At 40.3% G+C, this 18,320-nt stretch overlaps 1 protein-coding gene across 7 annotated transcripts in view; it reads left to right on the forward strand.

The window, feature by feature from the left end:
- The window catches only part of LOC105203258 (WAS/WASL-interacting protein family member 1), a 357,301-nt gene extending 343,553 nt beyond the window's left edge, over positions 1-13,748 (forward strand). For all 7 annotated transcript variants that reach the window (XM_039458358.1, XM_039458359.1, XM_039458357.1 and 4 more), the window contains 3 exons: positions 1,367-1,478; positions 5,340-5,696; positions 6,383-13,748. In XM_039458358.1, coding sequence (XP_039314292.1) covers positions 1,367-1,478; positions 5,340-5,696; positions 6,383-7,023 — 1,110 coding nt within the window. In that variant the 3' untranslated portion in view covers positions 7,024-13,748. The remainder of the gene's footprint in view (positions 1-1,366; positions 1,479-5,339; positions 5,697-6,382) is intronic.
- Positions 13,749-18,320: the final 4,572 nt, after the last annotated feature.

The following is an 18,320-nucleotide window of genomic DNA, read 5'->3' on the forward strand; positions in this document are numbered from 1 at the left end:
GATACCGAGATAGATTGGGGATCGCAGCGCGTCATTTGCGCCCCGTTAACACGACACCTCGGCCGAACCGGAGAGCAGCTGGTGGCAGATTTTCAGCCCGGGGACCAACAGGATACGGAGACCGGAAACCGCTTGCGGCAGGCTCACGACGACACACGAGCCATTACAAGGACGAGGCAAAGGGATTAAATTGAGTCCGCGATTATGTCGTGTATCTGTTACACACGCTTCTCATCCCTGCTGTCTATCAGGTGTTTCGATTAACCCTCGTGTCCTGCGGCAAGGAGATTCCGGAAGGAACCCCTCCAATCTCGCGCGATCTTCTTGGAATAGATAACCAAGTGTTTAACGCATCAATGATCACGAGAGCGCAATCTAACAAGGCACTTTTATCGCGAAGACTGAGACTTTCATCGAACCTCGCCGCGCGAGATTAATTGCTCAGCCTGTCAACAAAAGTGTGCCAAGGAAAATGGGATTAGCTACCGAGATAAATATCTCCATCTCTTTTCCATTCTCTCTTTCGCACAGCGAGATTGTTCCTTATTATCCTACCGTGATGTATAAGCTCCCTGCCAATTTAGGGATTAACTTTCGACACCCTCGCTGTTCCGGTGACCGGAGTCAGCGTTTCCGAGACTGGAATCCCAATTCGAAGAGACGCGAAGGGTGAGAGTTCGACAGGGGAGGATGGATAGGAACGAGTTAATCGTCAGCCGGAAAACACGGAGGCTCTGAAAGAGTGTTAAGGTTCTCGTCTCGTACCCCCTGCCAGTCATCCCCCGAGTTTCTTCTCGCTGTTCTTCTTCCACTCGCCCCCCTTGTACCCCCATCCCCCGCGGCTCTCCCCACCGCGTCCCTTTCCTTTATTCGCTAATTGTTTTCCAACGTTGTCGTAAACAAGTCGCCGTTCCTAAAGAGCCTCGTAAAACAACCGTGGAAACGCGGAAGCCCGGCTCGTTTGTAACGAGCTGACCTATTTTTAGTCACAACTCGGGACTAATTATCCTTCAACCCCGCGGAGCGAGGGAGAAAATGGCGGCGGTCTTAATTCTCAAACAGCGTGCAATTTATTATATCGCGATAGAATAGAGATTGTATTGAACGTGAAATTAATCACAGCGTAATTCGCCAATCTTCAATTACTCACGACTAAAGCTCCATCGATTTCTAATATTCGCGTCACTCGTCGTATTCTTTACGTGCTATATGAAAAATGTAAGTAGCAGTCACGAGATATCATTCAACGGCAATTCCACAAAAATTTCACGGTTTTTAGACTAGAAATATTGCGAAATTTTTTCGTTCGCGTCGCGCGTCGCTCGTTTTCTTTTTCTTCAACTTAACACCTTTGTTATCACGACAGATGCTGGACGTCAAGGACGGCGGAAGAGGGGTGTTCGTCTGCAGCAGCCCCGGTCCTGATCCTTACACATCGCAGGACCTTTATAATCCTGTCTACGAGGAGCTCAGCAACGGTAAGTGCCGATAATCGATGTTTACTTTGGACGGCTTTGTCCGGAGCGTCTTCTTTTACGCGCGTCGCAGTTTTTTACGGGAAAAAAATCACGCCGGAAAATCCCGAGAGCAACAACATGCGACAGTGGAGAAGAGGAAAGAGGCAAATTTTTTTTTTTTACTAAACAATTCAATTTTAAAAAGCAAAATTCAAAACAAGATCTTGTTTTTAAATTTTTATTTCTATAAAGTGTTTGTCAGGTCGCTTATATTTATAATTTCCATAGATAACCCTTTGCCAAGGGTTTAATTCAGCTGAAACTGTTTCAAAAGAAGTGCACAAATAACATTATTAATACATTACCTTAACTAAGGACACTTTTTGCCAATTTTAAAATCGATCGCACGATAAACAAATGAATCGTGTAACTATCCCGTTATCCGTTGCCGGCGTCGCGCTGAAAGTTATCCTAACGTTCCCATGCAGACGCAAATCACGCACTCTCCTTCTAGATGAGACTCGCCTCTGAAGACGCTGGGGAGTATCCTCGGGGTCGAACATGCCCGCGGGAAACGCATAGGTACGGCACGAGTACACGAGAGAGTTTTCGAAACCGTGTGTCCGTCTGTCGGTTGGCTTAATACATGATTAACATGCGGCTGCGTTGAACTAGCGTTAAATCCCATCGACTAACGCGCGCTTTGCGAGACTTCCTCGTTCTCTTCCCCCCTTCTCTTATTCCCCATTTTCTGGTTTGTTCCTGGTAACTGCGGGACTGCATTTATCAGAATAATCCGGCAGATTCGCGTGCGTCGCGATTTACGAGAAGGTCTGCGGTGCGGGAGATTTATGGGGCAAAAAAAGAGTCGATGGAACTTTTTAAGGACGAGTACGAAGGATTTTGGAAGTGAGAATCTGCGTGTCGCGGAAGTTCCGGTCTGCGGAGTTCAATGAGTTCGCGAGATTGAAAATGTGCGAGGAAGAAAGATGGGATTTATGTGAATGGAAATCTATAAGATTCAAAAGGGATAAATCTGTAGAAAAATGAGAAGTAGAATGGAAACAAGAGCACATGATTTCATAAAATTTTAAATTATCGGGAAAGTTGACGAAGACCTTTACGATCTGAATGAAAGTATATAAATTCGCGTGAATGAGATTCACACACACATGCTCCGCAACATTAAATCTCTGTGACTTTTAAGCAGTATCTTCGCACCATTAGATTCATTGTTCAGCATTCCTCAAGAATTTTGAGATAAAATCTAAAAAATACACGTGTATTTAAAACTTAACGAGCTTCAGAAGATTCATAGATAAAGATTGAGTTTAAAACAAAATATAATTTACAATATTAATATATTTCTATTGTAAAGAAAAATCTAAATTTATTTCAACAAACAAAAATCTGATAAACGCAGTTTTATATTGCATCTTCTCGTTTGTTTTTTTTTTTCATAATTTCTTTAAAATCGTTTTGCCTTTTTTTCCCTCTCTCTCTCTCTCCCTTTTGTCTCTCTCTTTCTATCTATCTATTTTTATCTCTCTCTCCTGTTTCCCTTTCTCATTCTCTCCACAGTGATCCCGCTCTTCTGCACCGTCGTGTATTTTACCGAAGGAAGATAAGCGTGACACGACCTCTGACTTATACTTCCCATTAGTTGGACGGCTAATTAGTATGGTGATGAGGCTTTCGACGTTTGACGAGGACCTGGTAATCGAATATACATGCTGCACCGCGTGCATTAGTCGTAGCCACGAGCTTGGCCCGCACGTATATACGCTATGTACGCAACGTCGTTCTCCAGTTTCGAGACGAGAGAGAACATCGATCTCGAAGAGGGTGGTCCTGTCCCTTGCGGGCTTGTAAAAACGCCAGAGAATTCCACGGATCCACTCGGTGATCATGTCGACAAGGAGGATAACTCGCGCGTTGCAAAATTCATGGAACCAATCAAATTGAACCGCGCCAAAATGAAGTTGTTTGTTTTTGACAGGGTAATTTCCAGTTGCGAGAAATACTTTAAATAATTTTCAAGATGTGCATCTCTCTCTCTCTCTCTCTCTCTCTCTCTCTCGTCATACAATTTCTAGGCGTACATTTTCTTATACCCTTTAAATCACCTCTAACTTATTTCCTGACGATTAAAAATTATTTCAAAAAATGTAAAATATTGTTTTTCGAAAAAATAACCCATATTTGAAAATATAAATTATTGCACGGGATTAGATTTATTTGGTCAGAACAACTCGAGCTGTTATTATTGGCCAATAAGTGTATCGTACTATTTTCGTAATCGCGAGAAATCCGAGACGACGGAAATCGAGAATTCAGGATACGTCGCGATCGACGAGATCGACGTCGAACGGTTAATAGGTCATGGCAACAGCGAAGGATATTTCGAGTAGACACTCGTCCGAAACGGACGGAGGATATCTCGAGTGGTTTAATGGCCAGCGAAGTGCGGACTTAATGCCGAGAGTGGAGCCGGTCCGATAACACCTTCAATCTGTTCGAGAATAATTCGACGCGATACGTCCCTCCTATCCCGCCTTGTTTCCGATCGACCTCTCCGATCGCGCGTCTCTTCCGCTCCTGCCGAGAGATAAAAATTAATTGGACGAGCCCGTTCAATTTCTAGCGGCGACCGATTTTGGCCGGCACGGTATCCCGCACCATATTCCGGTTCCGCTTCGAAATATCCGTTTCACCCCGCGATTATTTATACGATAGCACCCTTTTTTAACGTTGCGTTCACGTATACACGCCCCGCTGTGTCGTTAGTATTGATCGCGGCTCAACCGCGACATTTCGGCGGAATAACGCGAGGCAATTAATGGAGAAACGAAGCGAGTCTCGTGTTACCGAATTGACGAAGCAAAATTTCAGCGCGAAACCAAATTCGAAGTATCGGCTAAATAGATCGCGAGTTACTCTAATTGCATTCGACGGAAATCCGTAATTGTTACAATGCGTTTCTCATCCTAAACCGATTTCGTTCTGCAGCCTCCCGTCCAGCTCGTTCCCGCAAGCCAAACCAAATCCTTCCAACTTAAAAAGATCTAAATCCATTCTCTTGACACGCTCTTCATTGATATACGAGTATAATATTGTATTATACATTATACAAATTGCTCGTGTGAGATTTATTCGCGCGAGATAATCGCGCTTCTTACAGAATAAAAATTTCAAATTGCACTTATCAAAACAAAGAGAAATTTTTATAAAAATAAATTTTTAAATGTAGAGTAATTTGAATTAACTGTTAATATTTTTATTATAAAAAAAGAATTAAATAAAAAAATGCATATAATAGTTGAAATTGCTATTAGCAATCGAATGGTTAATATTAATTTGTTATAGCGTATGAGGTTGAACATAAATTAATATCATTTAAGCTGTAAAATTAGCTAAATGATTCGAAATCTAAAAATTAATGCACGCAATATAATTTTCTTAAGAAATGATTAATAAATCGCGAGAAACAAAATTCTCGCCGTGGCCACAATGATTTCCGAGTTCTCAGTTAAATTGAAGTTACAAATATAACATCGAGATCCATTAATTCATATCTCGAGCTGGAATCACCCGAGTCGCTCAATAGAAATGCGATTATAAATACGAACCTATATTTCGCAACCCCTCTCTCAAACGTGTCTTTAAATAATTAACCTTCCCAGAAGCTAATTATCCGTCTAATTAATTTCCACCGCGCGTTTGCCGAGAAATACTCTTGTTTTCTAGCGTCTAATTAACCTTCTCCGATTGTCAGAGATACTTTATTCACGATTAATCTAACTCTCCGTCTCGCTAAGAGTGAAATGCCGCTCTTGCCGTCATACCGTTAAGTTAAACCTTAAATGAATCTCGATCCCGCAGGGGACCATCCGGAGACGGACGAGGAGAGCGAGTTGAACGCCCGCAATCGTCTGCATCATCATCACCATCATCACCGTCACCATCACCGCACATCCAGCGCGTCCAAGCCGGTGAGCGAGGACGAGTTCGCCGAGGACGAGCTGTCGGTGGGCGAACCATCGGAGGCGAGGATGCTCACTTCGAGCAGCGGCCCCACCTGGGGTACGTGCCCGGCTGGTGGCAGGCCACCGCGTGAACGACGCGGCCGCAGCCCCAGGAGCCTCGATCGACGCAGACGAGACAAGAACCACGACATGGGCGAGTTCCACGAGGGCATGCTGCTGGACGCCCTGCTTCAGCTCTATCCTAGCGTCGCAGGTAAGTCACAGCAACTATAAACTAACGATATTCTGACAGAGAGAAGTGGAAAGATACGCGGAGAAAAAGGACGATGGAGAAAGACTACGAAGAAGACGTTTCCCGAAGCAATTCCGCTCGAAAGATTTTTCGTAGTTGTAGCCTGCTGAACCAACGTCTCTGAACTAACAATGATGTTTGCTTATCCGCTCCGTAATTGTTTACCGTTCTTACGTTATTGGCCGGCGACACATCGGCCTCTGGACTCGTCGGTGCTGCTCTTTTTCCTTATTTCTTGGCCTTTCCAGCACCGTTTTTCTACCTGCTTTTCGAAGAACTGTTTGCTATTTTAACGTTTACCTAGAGTGCGTAGTACTTCCACGCGATCGAGCGGTAACGTTTTTTAGACTCTGGATTCGTTGAGAACTGTCGCAGTATATCTATATATAGAGATTCTTTTAACCACTACTTCTTGATGAAACCGAATCGAATTTGATAAACTTGAATCGAAACTTCCCGGATGTAATGCACTTCGCTATATCGAGGTAATCTCTCTTCCTGCTATTCTCGTTTTCCCACCGCAATTTCCTATTTTGATTTCCTACCTCGATTTCCCAACTCTGCGTTAACTTTTCAACTTCGTTATAGCATTCTACGTATATAAACGCATCTCCGAGTTCCTACTGACTCGAGTCTCCGGTTTTCAGGCGTGGCCGGTGCCCGAACAGGCACCGGCAGCACCCAACGTCAGCAGTCCGTCCCGTCGGTGGCGCACAGGTTACCGTACTTCATGCCGCCCTTGCCGGCTGCGCAGGCTCCACGGCTCGAGGAGAACCCCTACGAGAGCGTGCCGGTGCTGGGACCCCTGCATCGTTACTCCAGCCAGAACAGGAGCGGCAAGGAGCGTTCGCGCAACGGCAAGTCCGGCAACGACAAGTACAAGTACCTGTCGTCACAGCAACAATACGGCAGCGACTACTATGGTCTGCAGGGTCAATCCGACGTTACGACGCCGCTCTACACGCAGGTGGGCGGCGAGTATTCGGATACGTACTCGCAGCCGACCGATCGGCTGTTCAACGACGACAAGTACAGTCAGCCGGTGTATTACACGAACTCGACTCGGGATTCGACGTGTGATCAGGTGAATAATGTTGGTCGACTGTACCAGGGTCAACCCGACAGCAGTTTCGGCAGTGACAGCGGTTACAGCCATCACACATCTGGCACCACCGGTACCACCGGCACCACCGGCACCCGCGGCAGCAACTCTCGGACGAATCATCGCAGGGATAAGCAACGAAACTCTCACCACTCGCATCATTCCGCGGACTACATCGTGTCCTAATGGAGGACCGATGACATCTCTGAAGATTTTCCTAGAGATGTGCTCTCGATAAGAAGAGAGAGAAAGACAGAGAGACGAGGTGAAGTCTCGTTTCTGTTATACTTTTGTCACGATGTGGCTGATACCCATCGATCGCGCTCGTTAATCGGAAGAGCGGCTGACGCCGATTCGGCTGTGCTGAACTGCTGTATTTTGATACCTTGATGTCCACAGTTAAGAGTCAATAAAGGTAATCTTGTCGCTTCGGCGAATCGAGTCGCGACGTTCGTGTCGAACGAGACTCGATCGTCAAAGCGACGAGGAGACCCGCGAGCAAGTGACGATTCGGACTTGACGAGAGAAACCCAGTGATCTCTTAGTGATTTATACATATAGCCGATACGCAAGACTATCTAATAAATTTATTTGTAATGAGACTCAGGCTGGTACCAAAGGACGCTAACGATTACTTTTACCTTTTTAGTCGAATCCTTTGTAATTTATACACGTAGAGAAAAAGCGTTAACCGCGGAACGAGCCGACCTCGACCTCGTCCTCGTCGTGATGTCGTCGCCCGCAAATCGTGCGACTACCAATCGCGAAGAGCTACGAAGTACCAAAATTACCCTAGGCGATCAGTCCTATCGCACTTTCAAGCAATTCACAGTTTTATAAATTAGATAAACTTCCGAAAAATGTTCGAAGTCGAAACCCGCCGAATCTGCGGAAAAATTTGCAAATCTGTTTATTCTAAAACGTAAGATAAAATTTGATACTCTTAAAGTCGAGAATAGCCATCTAAATCCAAAATTTAATTTGTCAAGGACGTGTCAGGTGTTTCTAGGCTAAATAAATGAGGTAGTTTAAAATGAACGACGCACAAATTGCAAAATGAGCGGATCTCGATTACGAGCGTTTTGCTCCCTTAATTAACCGATCCACTGCCAGTCCTATATCCTAAACAGTCGGACGTGTTCAGCCGACCGGCCAGTTTCGTACAAACTTTGATACTTTGAAACGTGTAATTTTTGGCCCGCCCTCGGAGTAGCGGATCCGATCACGCATACATAGTAGGAAACATTAGTTAGTACCAGGCGGTTATCTAGTCCGATAATAATCACTTTCCGTAGCCTCGTCGAGACGACGTGAAGTGACACCCATGCACGCCGATGATAGTCTTGAGATGTAATAATAAATGCACGAACACGTAGATTAATGCCGAGTTCTCAAATTACCTATAGGCGAGAAGGTAAAACGATGTGTGCACGTTAGATTCTAATCAATCAATTAAATTGTGATAAAATCATTGTTCTGTTTTCTGTTACATCCTCACAAAATTTTCTATTTACAAAAGACAATATTTATACAATGTATTGTTATATAATAAAACTGTATGATATAAGCGATATATTTCGGATCACAAATATATTCCTCAGCCTTTTAAATTGGCGAAAAGTGTCGCATTCCAAAATAAAATATCTCATGATTATGAAGTATTATTACTAATCTGTCCAGTCAAATAAAATAAAATTAATTCAATCTTACTTTCAAACGTGAAATTTCCGCTTTATTTAAATAAATTTTTCATCATTATTTAATTCTACATGGCAAATAAATCGACGCGGTATATACAAAATATGTAAATCCCAAAATTGATTTAATTAGATTTTAACGTGCATACAATTTCAAGGACTATAGATACCACATATATTATTACTATCATTGTTACACTGCCGCTAAATGCACATAAATATTCGCGCTTTCACGACCGGAAATTTTTGGGCGCGCGCGCGCGCGAGCCTATTATTTTTGTAATCTCATCGCGAAAATGTAGAATTGTAAAATATCGCTTAATAAGAAGTAGGGAGCATGAGAAATTTTATTCCCGAGGAGAGTACTCTTACTTGCTCTAAAAGATTCTCCAATGAAGCTCGATTTACAGTACAACTCATATCGTTTGTTCCGAATCGAAAGACTCCTGATGATCTTTGTAACAATCCTTTTTCCCAAACTGGCAATAGCTCTTTCTCGATCGCCAATCGCGTTCTCTCGAAACAGATGCCAGAGGCGAGATATCATGATCACGCTAACGAAATCTCGATATTGTTAATAATGTAATGGAGAACGTGTTGTTAATAACGTAACGTATTAGGAAATTCATGAGCCACAATTGCGGCACGCTCGTAACTCCCATTCCATTCCAAATCGCCGGCTTTATTGCGGACAAATACGGCCGGACAACTCCGCGAATGCGGTCCAAATTACTAGTGTGCATTATTAAACATATTATTATCACGATCGGGTAAAAGCGCCTTTATGAACGATCCTTGATCGGTAGTCGCACGACTCGCGGGTTTGCGGATTGCGACAAACCGACGTTGATTTGTTCCTCCGGATGTCACTTCGTCTCGTTATCGATAAATACAAAATTAATTTTGCAAGATTTGGTAGCTGTAATTTTATCCAAAGAACGAAACGCCTTTGAAGAATCGCGGTGAAGAATCAAGCTAGTCACAAAACGTATCTGCATGTTAGACAAATCGAAAAAATATTGTGATGTAGAAATACTGACATGCTTTTTTTTACGTCGAAACAAAGTGACATCGCCGAGGTACAAGAGCCTGAGGTTCAAGCTTTTGGTACACTTCGAGATAGACCAAAGCGAAAGCGGGACGCGAAAAAGAAAGAGAGAGTGAGAGGGAAAGTGCTAGACTATACAGGCGCACATTAGTACACCGTATAAATACCGCTATCCCTTATATACATACCGCATGTGTAAGAAAGTAAACGGTAATCGACGAGCAATGTAAATAGAAAACCGGGAGGAGAGGTACTCCACTCGCGTGTAGCATAGCTGTACCATAACGATATCGTTACCGAAATCTTTTCCCGTGCGTGTGCGCATACAAGAACGAGAAAAAAAGATTGAAATTTAATATATATATTAAAAAAAGCTATGTATAGAGGGAGACGCGAGAGAAGAGATTATAAATACGAATATAATTTTTAAATTATTTGTAACGGCAGGCGCGCGCGTCGCGATCATGGCGACAAAGATAGGAAAAGGAGAATTCACTGTATCTTTCCTTTTCGGAGCGAGAGGGACGAGTTTCACAGGAAGTAGGTGCCGGAAGAAGGCCTCTGGAGTCCTATCGGGCGTCGCAAGCCTCCCTCTCGCTCCTCGAAATAGTGCACGCTCTCTTTTTAGACGCGCCTAGACGCGAATACCTCAACATACAAAGAAATAATTGCTCTGTTGTAAATATAATTTTATATGTACGAGCCGGCGAAAGATTACGGTGGTTTGCGCGATCGACAACGGCAAAGTTGCCGTGAACATTAAGACTTCGAAGGCTTCAAAATAATGATATTATTATTGAAAATATAAACTTAGCCCTTGTTTATCGAAAGAATCACATTCTATATCTGTTTATTATATTAAATCGTTATAAATGAATTATTTCGAAATATACTAGTCAATGACGAAGCTGATGCAATTATTGTTGCACCAGATCACTCGATTCGTGAAAATACATTTGCGATAGTTTGAACTCTATCTCCAATACTTTCATAGCCATTTATTTAGGAGAATGAATATTTAGAGTTTGGGTGTTCAAAAAATTTATATAAAGTGAAGGCGTTATTGGCAATTTTGAATTTTTAAAAATGTCCCGTTAAAACCTTTGCAGTGATGCAGTATCGAAACGATGCATGTATACCGTTTAATGATAACTCACGTAAATCGAAAATCACACGGCGCGGCAACTATCCGTGTTTTTATACGGAAAAATCGATACGCGCGAGTTTGCATTTTACCTCGGCAGCAATTTGTTGATCGCGCAACGCCGCCGTTAATGTTACGCTAATCTAACGCTCCCGAAAGTCGTGCTCTCGAATGTCGAATCTTAAATTATCCTAGATGATATAATGTAGCAGCAGAGCAATAATGTACAATTATAATTCGAGAGAGATATGTTTCAGTCTTTTTTTATTATCGTTATATCTTTTAAGTGCATTATGCATAATGCATCTCCGCACCTTCGTCAGCTTAAGGCTAATCAAACTGGTTCATCGCTGATTATATTCTTGCATTCTTCAGCCTTGACAAATTGCTAAAGATTTTGGCAAACAAGCTAAATTAATTGGGAAAGTGCGAAATAATCGAATAATTTTGTACTGATTTAATTTAAAGGGACGAAAAGTTATTTCTTTCGTCGATGCGCGGATCTTCGACTTTCTTGCGACGAACTACGAGCAGCTCACCAGTATTATTTAATTAACTAATTTATTAACGGGTTAACGAATCGTACCGAAGCGACTTTGCAAATTGCGTTGCCAGAGCTCATTTGAACTCGAAGAAGAGCTCTCTTAGCCAGCAGCGAAATTTCTGACTAGCCAATTAGCTCGATTTCTTAAATTAGACTAAGGCAGCTCTCATCGTTCCTCAGGAAGTGTATATTCGAGCCGAATAAAATAATATTAATAACCGAGAGCATGACTGGCGAGGGCGGAGGCGAGAGAATGAAGGTGTACAGTGTGTACTTATCACAAGAGTCACGCACGATCAAAAAGAAACACTGCATACAATCAAAGTGCGCGCACGACGCGAATATGTCAGGCGATTCGAAGATCAAGAGAAAGAGAAAGAAAAAGAGAAAGAGAGAGAGAGAGAAGAAATGCGTGGGAAAGAGTAAACGAAAGGCGGATCGGAGTTATACGCTTTTGTATCTTATTGCGTCCACGTTATAATTGAATGTTTCGCGATGTTGTTTTATCTTTTTTTTTTCTTTTGTGCATAGCTTGTATGATACGTGCAACGGAGATCTAAGTTATTATTGTTCTTATTTTTAATGGGGAAACACGGAAATCCCGGGTCGAGAGATCCTCGTTACGGGGGTCACGATTAATCGTTGCATATCGAGTGTAATGGGCGAGCGAGCGAAGTGCAAAACGAACCATGCGTGATCCGAAAGTACGCGAATACGTTGATAATAGGATAACAGAGATGCAAAGAGGATGCGATCGTGAACTATTTCTGATCTACCATTTGATTCTTGTGCACTTGCAAAAATGTTCGGCAAATGTATATCTCGAATTAAACTCTCTGTGGTATAAAATTTGATTAAAAAAAAGATTAATTTCAAAAAATCAATATTCTCAATTATCTATACAAAATTTGACTTGACAAGTGTATGAATCGGTAGCGTGCGATTTTTTATGTTGAATTGTCGATATTTTGTATATCATTTTATTATGTACATTGTACATAAATTGCAGAATCAAGCATGAGTCGTTTCGTGTATATACGTCGACGAACGTTTGATTTGTCAAATCGTCTTTCGTTCGCCATCAGGATACTTAATTGTTATTCCGCACTATGTGCGCGAGGATAGCGAGCTTTAGCTCCAAAACGTGAATGAGAGAGAGAGAGAGAGAGAGAGAGAGAGAGAGAGAGAGAAACGAAGAGGATTGAAGGGAAAAGAGACGAGAGAAATAAAGAAGAGAATGCACGAACGAAAGTTAGAAAATAGAGAACGTTTCTTTACCTTTCGAACGCGTATACGAGTCGCGAAATTATTATTATTTATTGTTGCGTTCTACGAGGAGACGGGGAGGAGGATCAGTCTCCCTCCGTCGCTCCTCCTCAGCAGCCCACTCTCCCCAACCATTTTGGTACCGCCGTTTTTTTTTAGCGGCGGTTTTAGCGCTGTAGGCAGAACAAAGGACACAATAACATAGGCACTAGAGTACCTCGAGAGGAGGTAACAAGTAGCATCTCTTTGAAAGTTAGCTCGCACGGGCGTTCCGCCCTTTCGTTGCGCCGGGGACGCTCAGGAATAATGACCAATCGATGCTCTAGAAGCGCGCAGTTTTAGATTTCAAGATCTCTTTCGTGTCGAGACACTCTCCAATTTTGGAAAACAAAATATACAAAATTACATAATCGTATTTTGCATTAAATACACGTGTTTTGCACTAAATAGACTGTGTGTATTTCCATTAGACTTCCACTTAAATTACACATAAAAAAAACATATCAAACGCGATTGTCTGATTCTCATCTTCGATACATCAAATCAGCGTAATTTATTAAAAGAATAAATTCAAAAGTTACAATTTATTTTTACGCTCAATGTCAGACGTAACTCAATTCGATCCCGAATTTACTTGCTCGACACGAAAATCGCGGCACTGAAAATCGTGGCCGTATTCAAATTTTTACTCACTCGTTTTATCACACATCTCGTTTCAACGTTGATTAAATCTCCGCCTGGTCCGATCTAACTTCGCCAACAATTCAGCTCGAATTACTAGTCGAGGGTTAACGCGAACGATCTGGTCAACGCGAAATCCCATCGGTGAAGTTCGGTCGGACTACGGTAATCCAATCGGATGCGCGGGTATTCGGTATCAATAGCGCTGAGCGTCCCGAGTTTCACCGTGCGGGTGGTGGACTCGAGGGGCCGGTTCCTAGGCGAGGGAGTAGACCCTCGCGAAGAATCGGTCCCCGAGCTCGCGGCGACGACGAAAAGGCGCAGCACCAGCTCGCAGAACAGGGTAACTAGCTCTAACACCTATCTCTTACGTCAGCTAAGGAACAAGAAAAGCTCTGTCACACTCGTTCACGTCACGGTATCACACCGCCGCGGTCTGGCATTTTTAATCAGGAAATGTCGGCCGAGGCGGCAATCTCGAGACACTATCACACACCTTCGTACTAATAAACGATTTACTATTCGATTTCATTGCGACGTCTACCATTATTTTCACCTGATCATAACTGCACCCCCTTGCGAATTTTCATCAATTTCCAATTTATTCTAATTCTTTCCAAAAATATTTTATTGCGGTAAGAACTGTGATAAATATGTACGACTTTTATATTGATATTTTAAAAGTGTATTGATCATTATTCATTAAGCATTAATTACCATCAATGTTTTCAGATAATTTCAAAAAATAGATCAATGTTAGATATTTTATTTTCATTTTCTATTATTAAAATTGTCTAATATTTGTTTCATGTTTTGCGCGACTCTTTTCAGAAACATAATTTAGAAATAATAATTAATATTTTTAAAAATTGCCGAATTTCATTCCTTGAACAAATATTCTACAAAAAATTTTATAACTTTTAAAAAAAATCTATTTTTTTTGTCTAAATTTTTATAAAATCTAATAAGTGAAAATCTAATTTTTCATTCCAAGAGTAAGTAATTGTAATTATAAATTTTAAAAGAAAATCTTTAAATCTTAAAGATTAGAAATCTACAACAATTATAAAACTAAATGATTATAAATTTACACTGAAAGTATTTTTTGTCAGTAATTTTACAATATTAGAACAACGTTACAAAATGGCTCATATCGCTGAGCTAAACGAGCGCATTGGATCTCACAGCAACAAATAATTTTTCTTTTTTAACAAGTTATTAATCACTTACCACGCGGCTATTTCATCATCACCTGGGCCTCGCTAATCCCTTTTCTCTCGACGGTGGATTTTTCATTAGAACCTCGGTACATTGCTGGGGTTTCCTCCAATTCAAAGGTGGGTAGTAACTAAAAAGTTAAATGATAAATAACTTTTAGCTTGGCCTAGTTAATTTTTAATAATTTAATTTTTAACTTTAATTATTTTTCAAACATATGAACACATAAACTTTAATTTACTAACATTTTTCCCAAGTTAAAAATTTATCTGTAATAAAAAAAAATTATAAAATACATTTCCACATTAAAAAAATCAATATTTTTTTGTTACTTCATATAAATTTAATTTGCAAATAGAATACTGAATTTGTTTCATATGATCCATATTACAATTTTGAGTAATCTAACGTTAAAAACTTACAAGATTCTAATTTAATATGAATAACATTTTTCAAAATGCTGCTTTTATCTGCTAATTTAATTTAACCTTAATATAATTATTAATTAATTAATTTTTTTATTCGTGCAACTTTTAACGTAATTGAATTAATCTTACAAGCCATTCACTTAATTTATTTAAAAAGATATACCAGCTTACCTAACCCAAATTACGCAGTCTCAAAATTTGCCAAATTATTCACCGCCGCTTTTAGCATTCACGCGCGCACACGGACACATTCACGGACGCGAAACAAGTTAATCGCGATCGCGCTAGTAATACCGCAGTAGACAACGAACGCGCAACATTCTCGACATTAACGACACGCGTACTCCGATGCGTCGCGACAGAGAAACAGTGTGAGGACGACCGCGAAGGACGAGCGAATTCAGGATGCCAAGAATCCGTTCAGCAATTCCGCGACGTAACTTAGCACAGCGCGACGCGCGCGAATGCAACATGGCGAGGAGCATTCGTAAGTCGCGCGGCGAACTTCACACGACTGCTCGCGCCGGTGACGTCACGGCCGCGCTAGATGCACTCTCTCGACCACGGCGAAAATGAAAATCGAAGCGTAAAATGGTCAAATGTGAGAAGAGAGAGTGACAGAGGCGAAACTTCTTCAGACAATGCAATGTTAAAAGCGGCGTTGACGCTCCTCTTCCATGCATTGTCCGAATTTTCGCTTTCCAAAAGTCTCGTGTCTCAGTTACTGTCTCCCCCTTACGTTCGACATTATTTACGTTCTGATGTTCATATTCGCCAAGGGACTTGAAAGTAATATTCGCTTGAGCGATTATTATCTCGCGTTGTATCTTACAATCCCTACGCAGGTGATTTTACGGTTTTTACTGGCTGAATGATCACGTCGCGACGCCGCTCGTGCTCCGTCGATCTGTCCTGCACTCCCGACGTTCCGCTAATGACCGAGATAGTCGAAAGTCGAAAGTAACGCGCTGACAACTTCACTTCGACGCCAACGATACGATTAACAAAGTCGAATTAATAACTGATTGATATACTCAAAGGAATCGAGAAATTTAAAAAAAATTAAATAAAATATAACTTAATTAAAGAACCTTATTAACGCTCATAGCTAAATTTTATTGCCGATATTGCTTACGTGATTATATGTATATCGATCTGTGCTATCGACTTTAGATGCATCGCGACTTATCGCTTCTTGACTCGCGTATTACTGCGCGCTTTTGGAAATGGCGGGAGAGATTAAATTGGAAAATTCAAAGCGCGGCGAATTAAACACATCACGAAAATAATTATTTTTTTTGTGTAATCCGAATTAATTTCGATGAATATGTCGTTGCCTATTTCGCATTTAGTATCGTGGACGAGTCGGCACGAAGCAACGAATTAATTTCGTTGAATTGAAAAGGGAAGTCTAATGGCGATATTGGATGTATACCACATCCAACAAATACGTCCAATGTGATAAAAAAATAATAAGCGCGAATTCGATGTTCATAGGGCGTGGATTACTGCATGTTGCAAAATTGTTGCCCTCGTCAAGCGAATGTACGACCATTTGTACGCGAATTTCCGATATTTATCAAATTTACGTGTTACCGGTCAGTACACCGCGCCTTTCTACAAGCTCGTACACCGAATCCGGTACATATCCAATTTAATTACACGATTGCAAGCGCTCTTAAATCGCGGTCATTACGTTGCACGCGCGCGCGTCATTCGCAAACGCGTGTAAATATGAAATCCGGTTGTTTGATCCGTCAATAAAATGCATCGCTCTGGCCTGGCTAGCATGTTTTTCTCTCGCCCTCTCTCCCCGTGTCCTTTCCCTTTTTCCCTTCCCTCGATACATTGCTAATAATTAAACGCGGTGATGAGGGAACATTGTTTTAACTCTGTCATTACGCCCACAAGAACAGTGATCATCACTAGCTGCGGTCATTTATTGAGAGACAAGTCAATTGAAACAGAGAGAAAGAGAGAACATTATCGAGTTTTGAAAGGGCTTTAAATAAAAATAATAATATTTTGATAACGTACATCAAAAGAAACAAAAATGGTCGCAATTACCATAGTTTAACTTTAACTATAACTCAATCATTTTTGGTGACAGCTATATTTATAATTGTTTTAATTGTGCAAATTAATTATAGCTATTGATTATTACTATGTAAATAGTAAGCAAATGTTAAAAGATAGTTATATTTACTATAATTACTATATTTATTTTAATTTTCTATAATTTTGATTATATTTACTGTATAAAAATATTTATTTTACTTTTACCATCCATATCTTAATATTTTATTAGATTGATATTTAAAATTATCATAATTTGTAGTAAAATTTTTGTCATACTCAATAAAACTATAAAAATTTTTAAAAATTTCTTCGTTACGTAGATAAATTTTCAATAGTATAAGGGTAATATTAATGTTAGAAAAATACAAGTAGCATTTTAGAATTAAAATATATATAATAGTGGCTGTGATATTATATCTACATAGCACATAATATTTAATATAAATATTCATAAATATTTATTATTTATTTTTTTAATATTATATAAATATTTTATACATATTTTATACATAAAGAGAAATCATGAAATTTTTATTCAACACCTAGACAGTACACAGATTAAAAAGAATTAAAAAACAATTCAAGCTTATGTCATTAATTCCGAGTTATTTTGAAATGCAAAAAGAATTCTTTTTCTGAAAAGAATTTTTTGTATCTGAAAATAAATATTGAATTGTTGATATAAGCATGAATTTTTTTTTTAACTTTGTGTTACTTGGGCATGTTATTAAAATACAGACAAAATATTTTAATAATATTTAAAAAATATTTTAATAAATATTTATAAAATATTCAAGTAGTTATTATATTTTGTAAATCTTTTATAAATATTGTGTGCTGTTTGGGTAAGTTATCAAAATAGAATATGAGCAACCTATGAGATTTACATTACTTGAGCATTAGTTTAAATCGAAAAGAAAATTACAGATACGTTCCAAGAAATATCTTACTTAACATTATTCCTGATTATCTTATTATTAAATAATTGCGACCAGTCTAATTAAATAAAACCCATCTGATTATCTCGCAAAGAAGACATACCTTCAGACATTTAATCCTTTCAAAGAAATTTAAATCTAAGCGCGTTCCTAGACCCGACCAATCCGAACAACTTCCATCGCCAGGTGGGCACGTTTCAGCAAGTGGGAGACCCACCAAGGAGGCACACAAAGGTCGTTTCGTATGCGTACGCATCTGGCGTTCCATGCTATTCTTCAATGAGTCGTCGAGCGCATGCGAGCGTTGATGGAAGCGTGGCAGGGGCAGGCAAAAAGCAAGCTTGCTGCCACCAGTGCAACGACGTTTACGTTTCTACTCGCTTTGGAGTTTTTTTTTTTATCAAACGCGTCTTACATGCAACGTGCAAATCGTTCCTCGA

Source organism: Solenopsis invicta, chromosome 16 (genome assembly GCF_016802725.1).
Source record: "Solenopsis invicta isolate M01_SB chromosome 16, UNIL_Sinv_3.0, whole genome shotgun sequence".
In the NCBI taxonomy this organism is placed as follows: domain Eukaryota; kingdom Metazoa; phylum Arthropoda; class Insecta; order Hymenoptera; family Formicidae; genus Solenopsis; species Solenopsis invicta.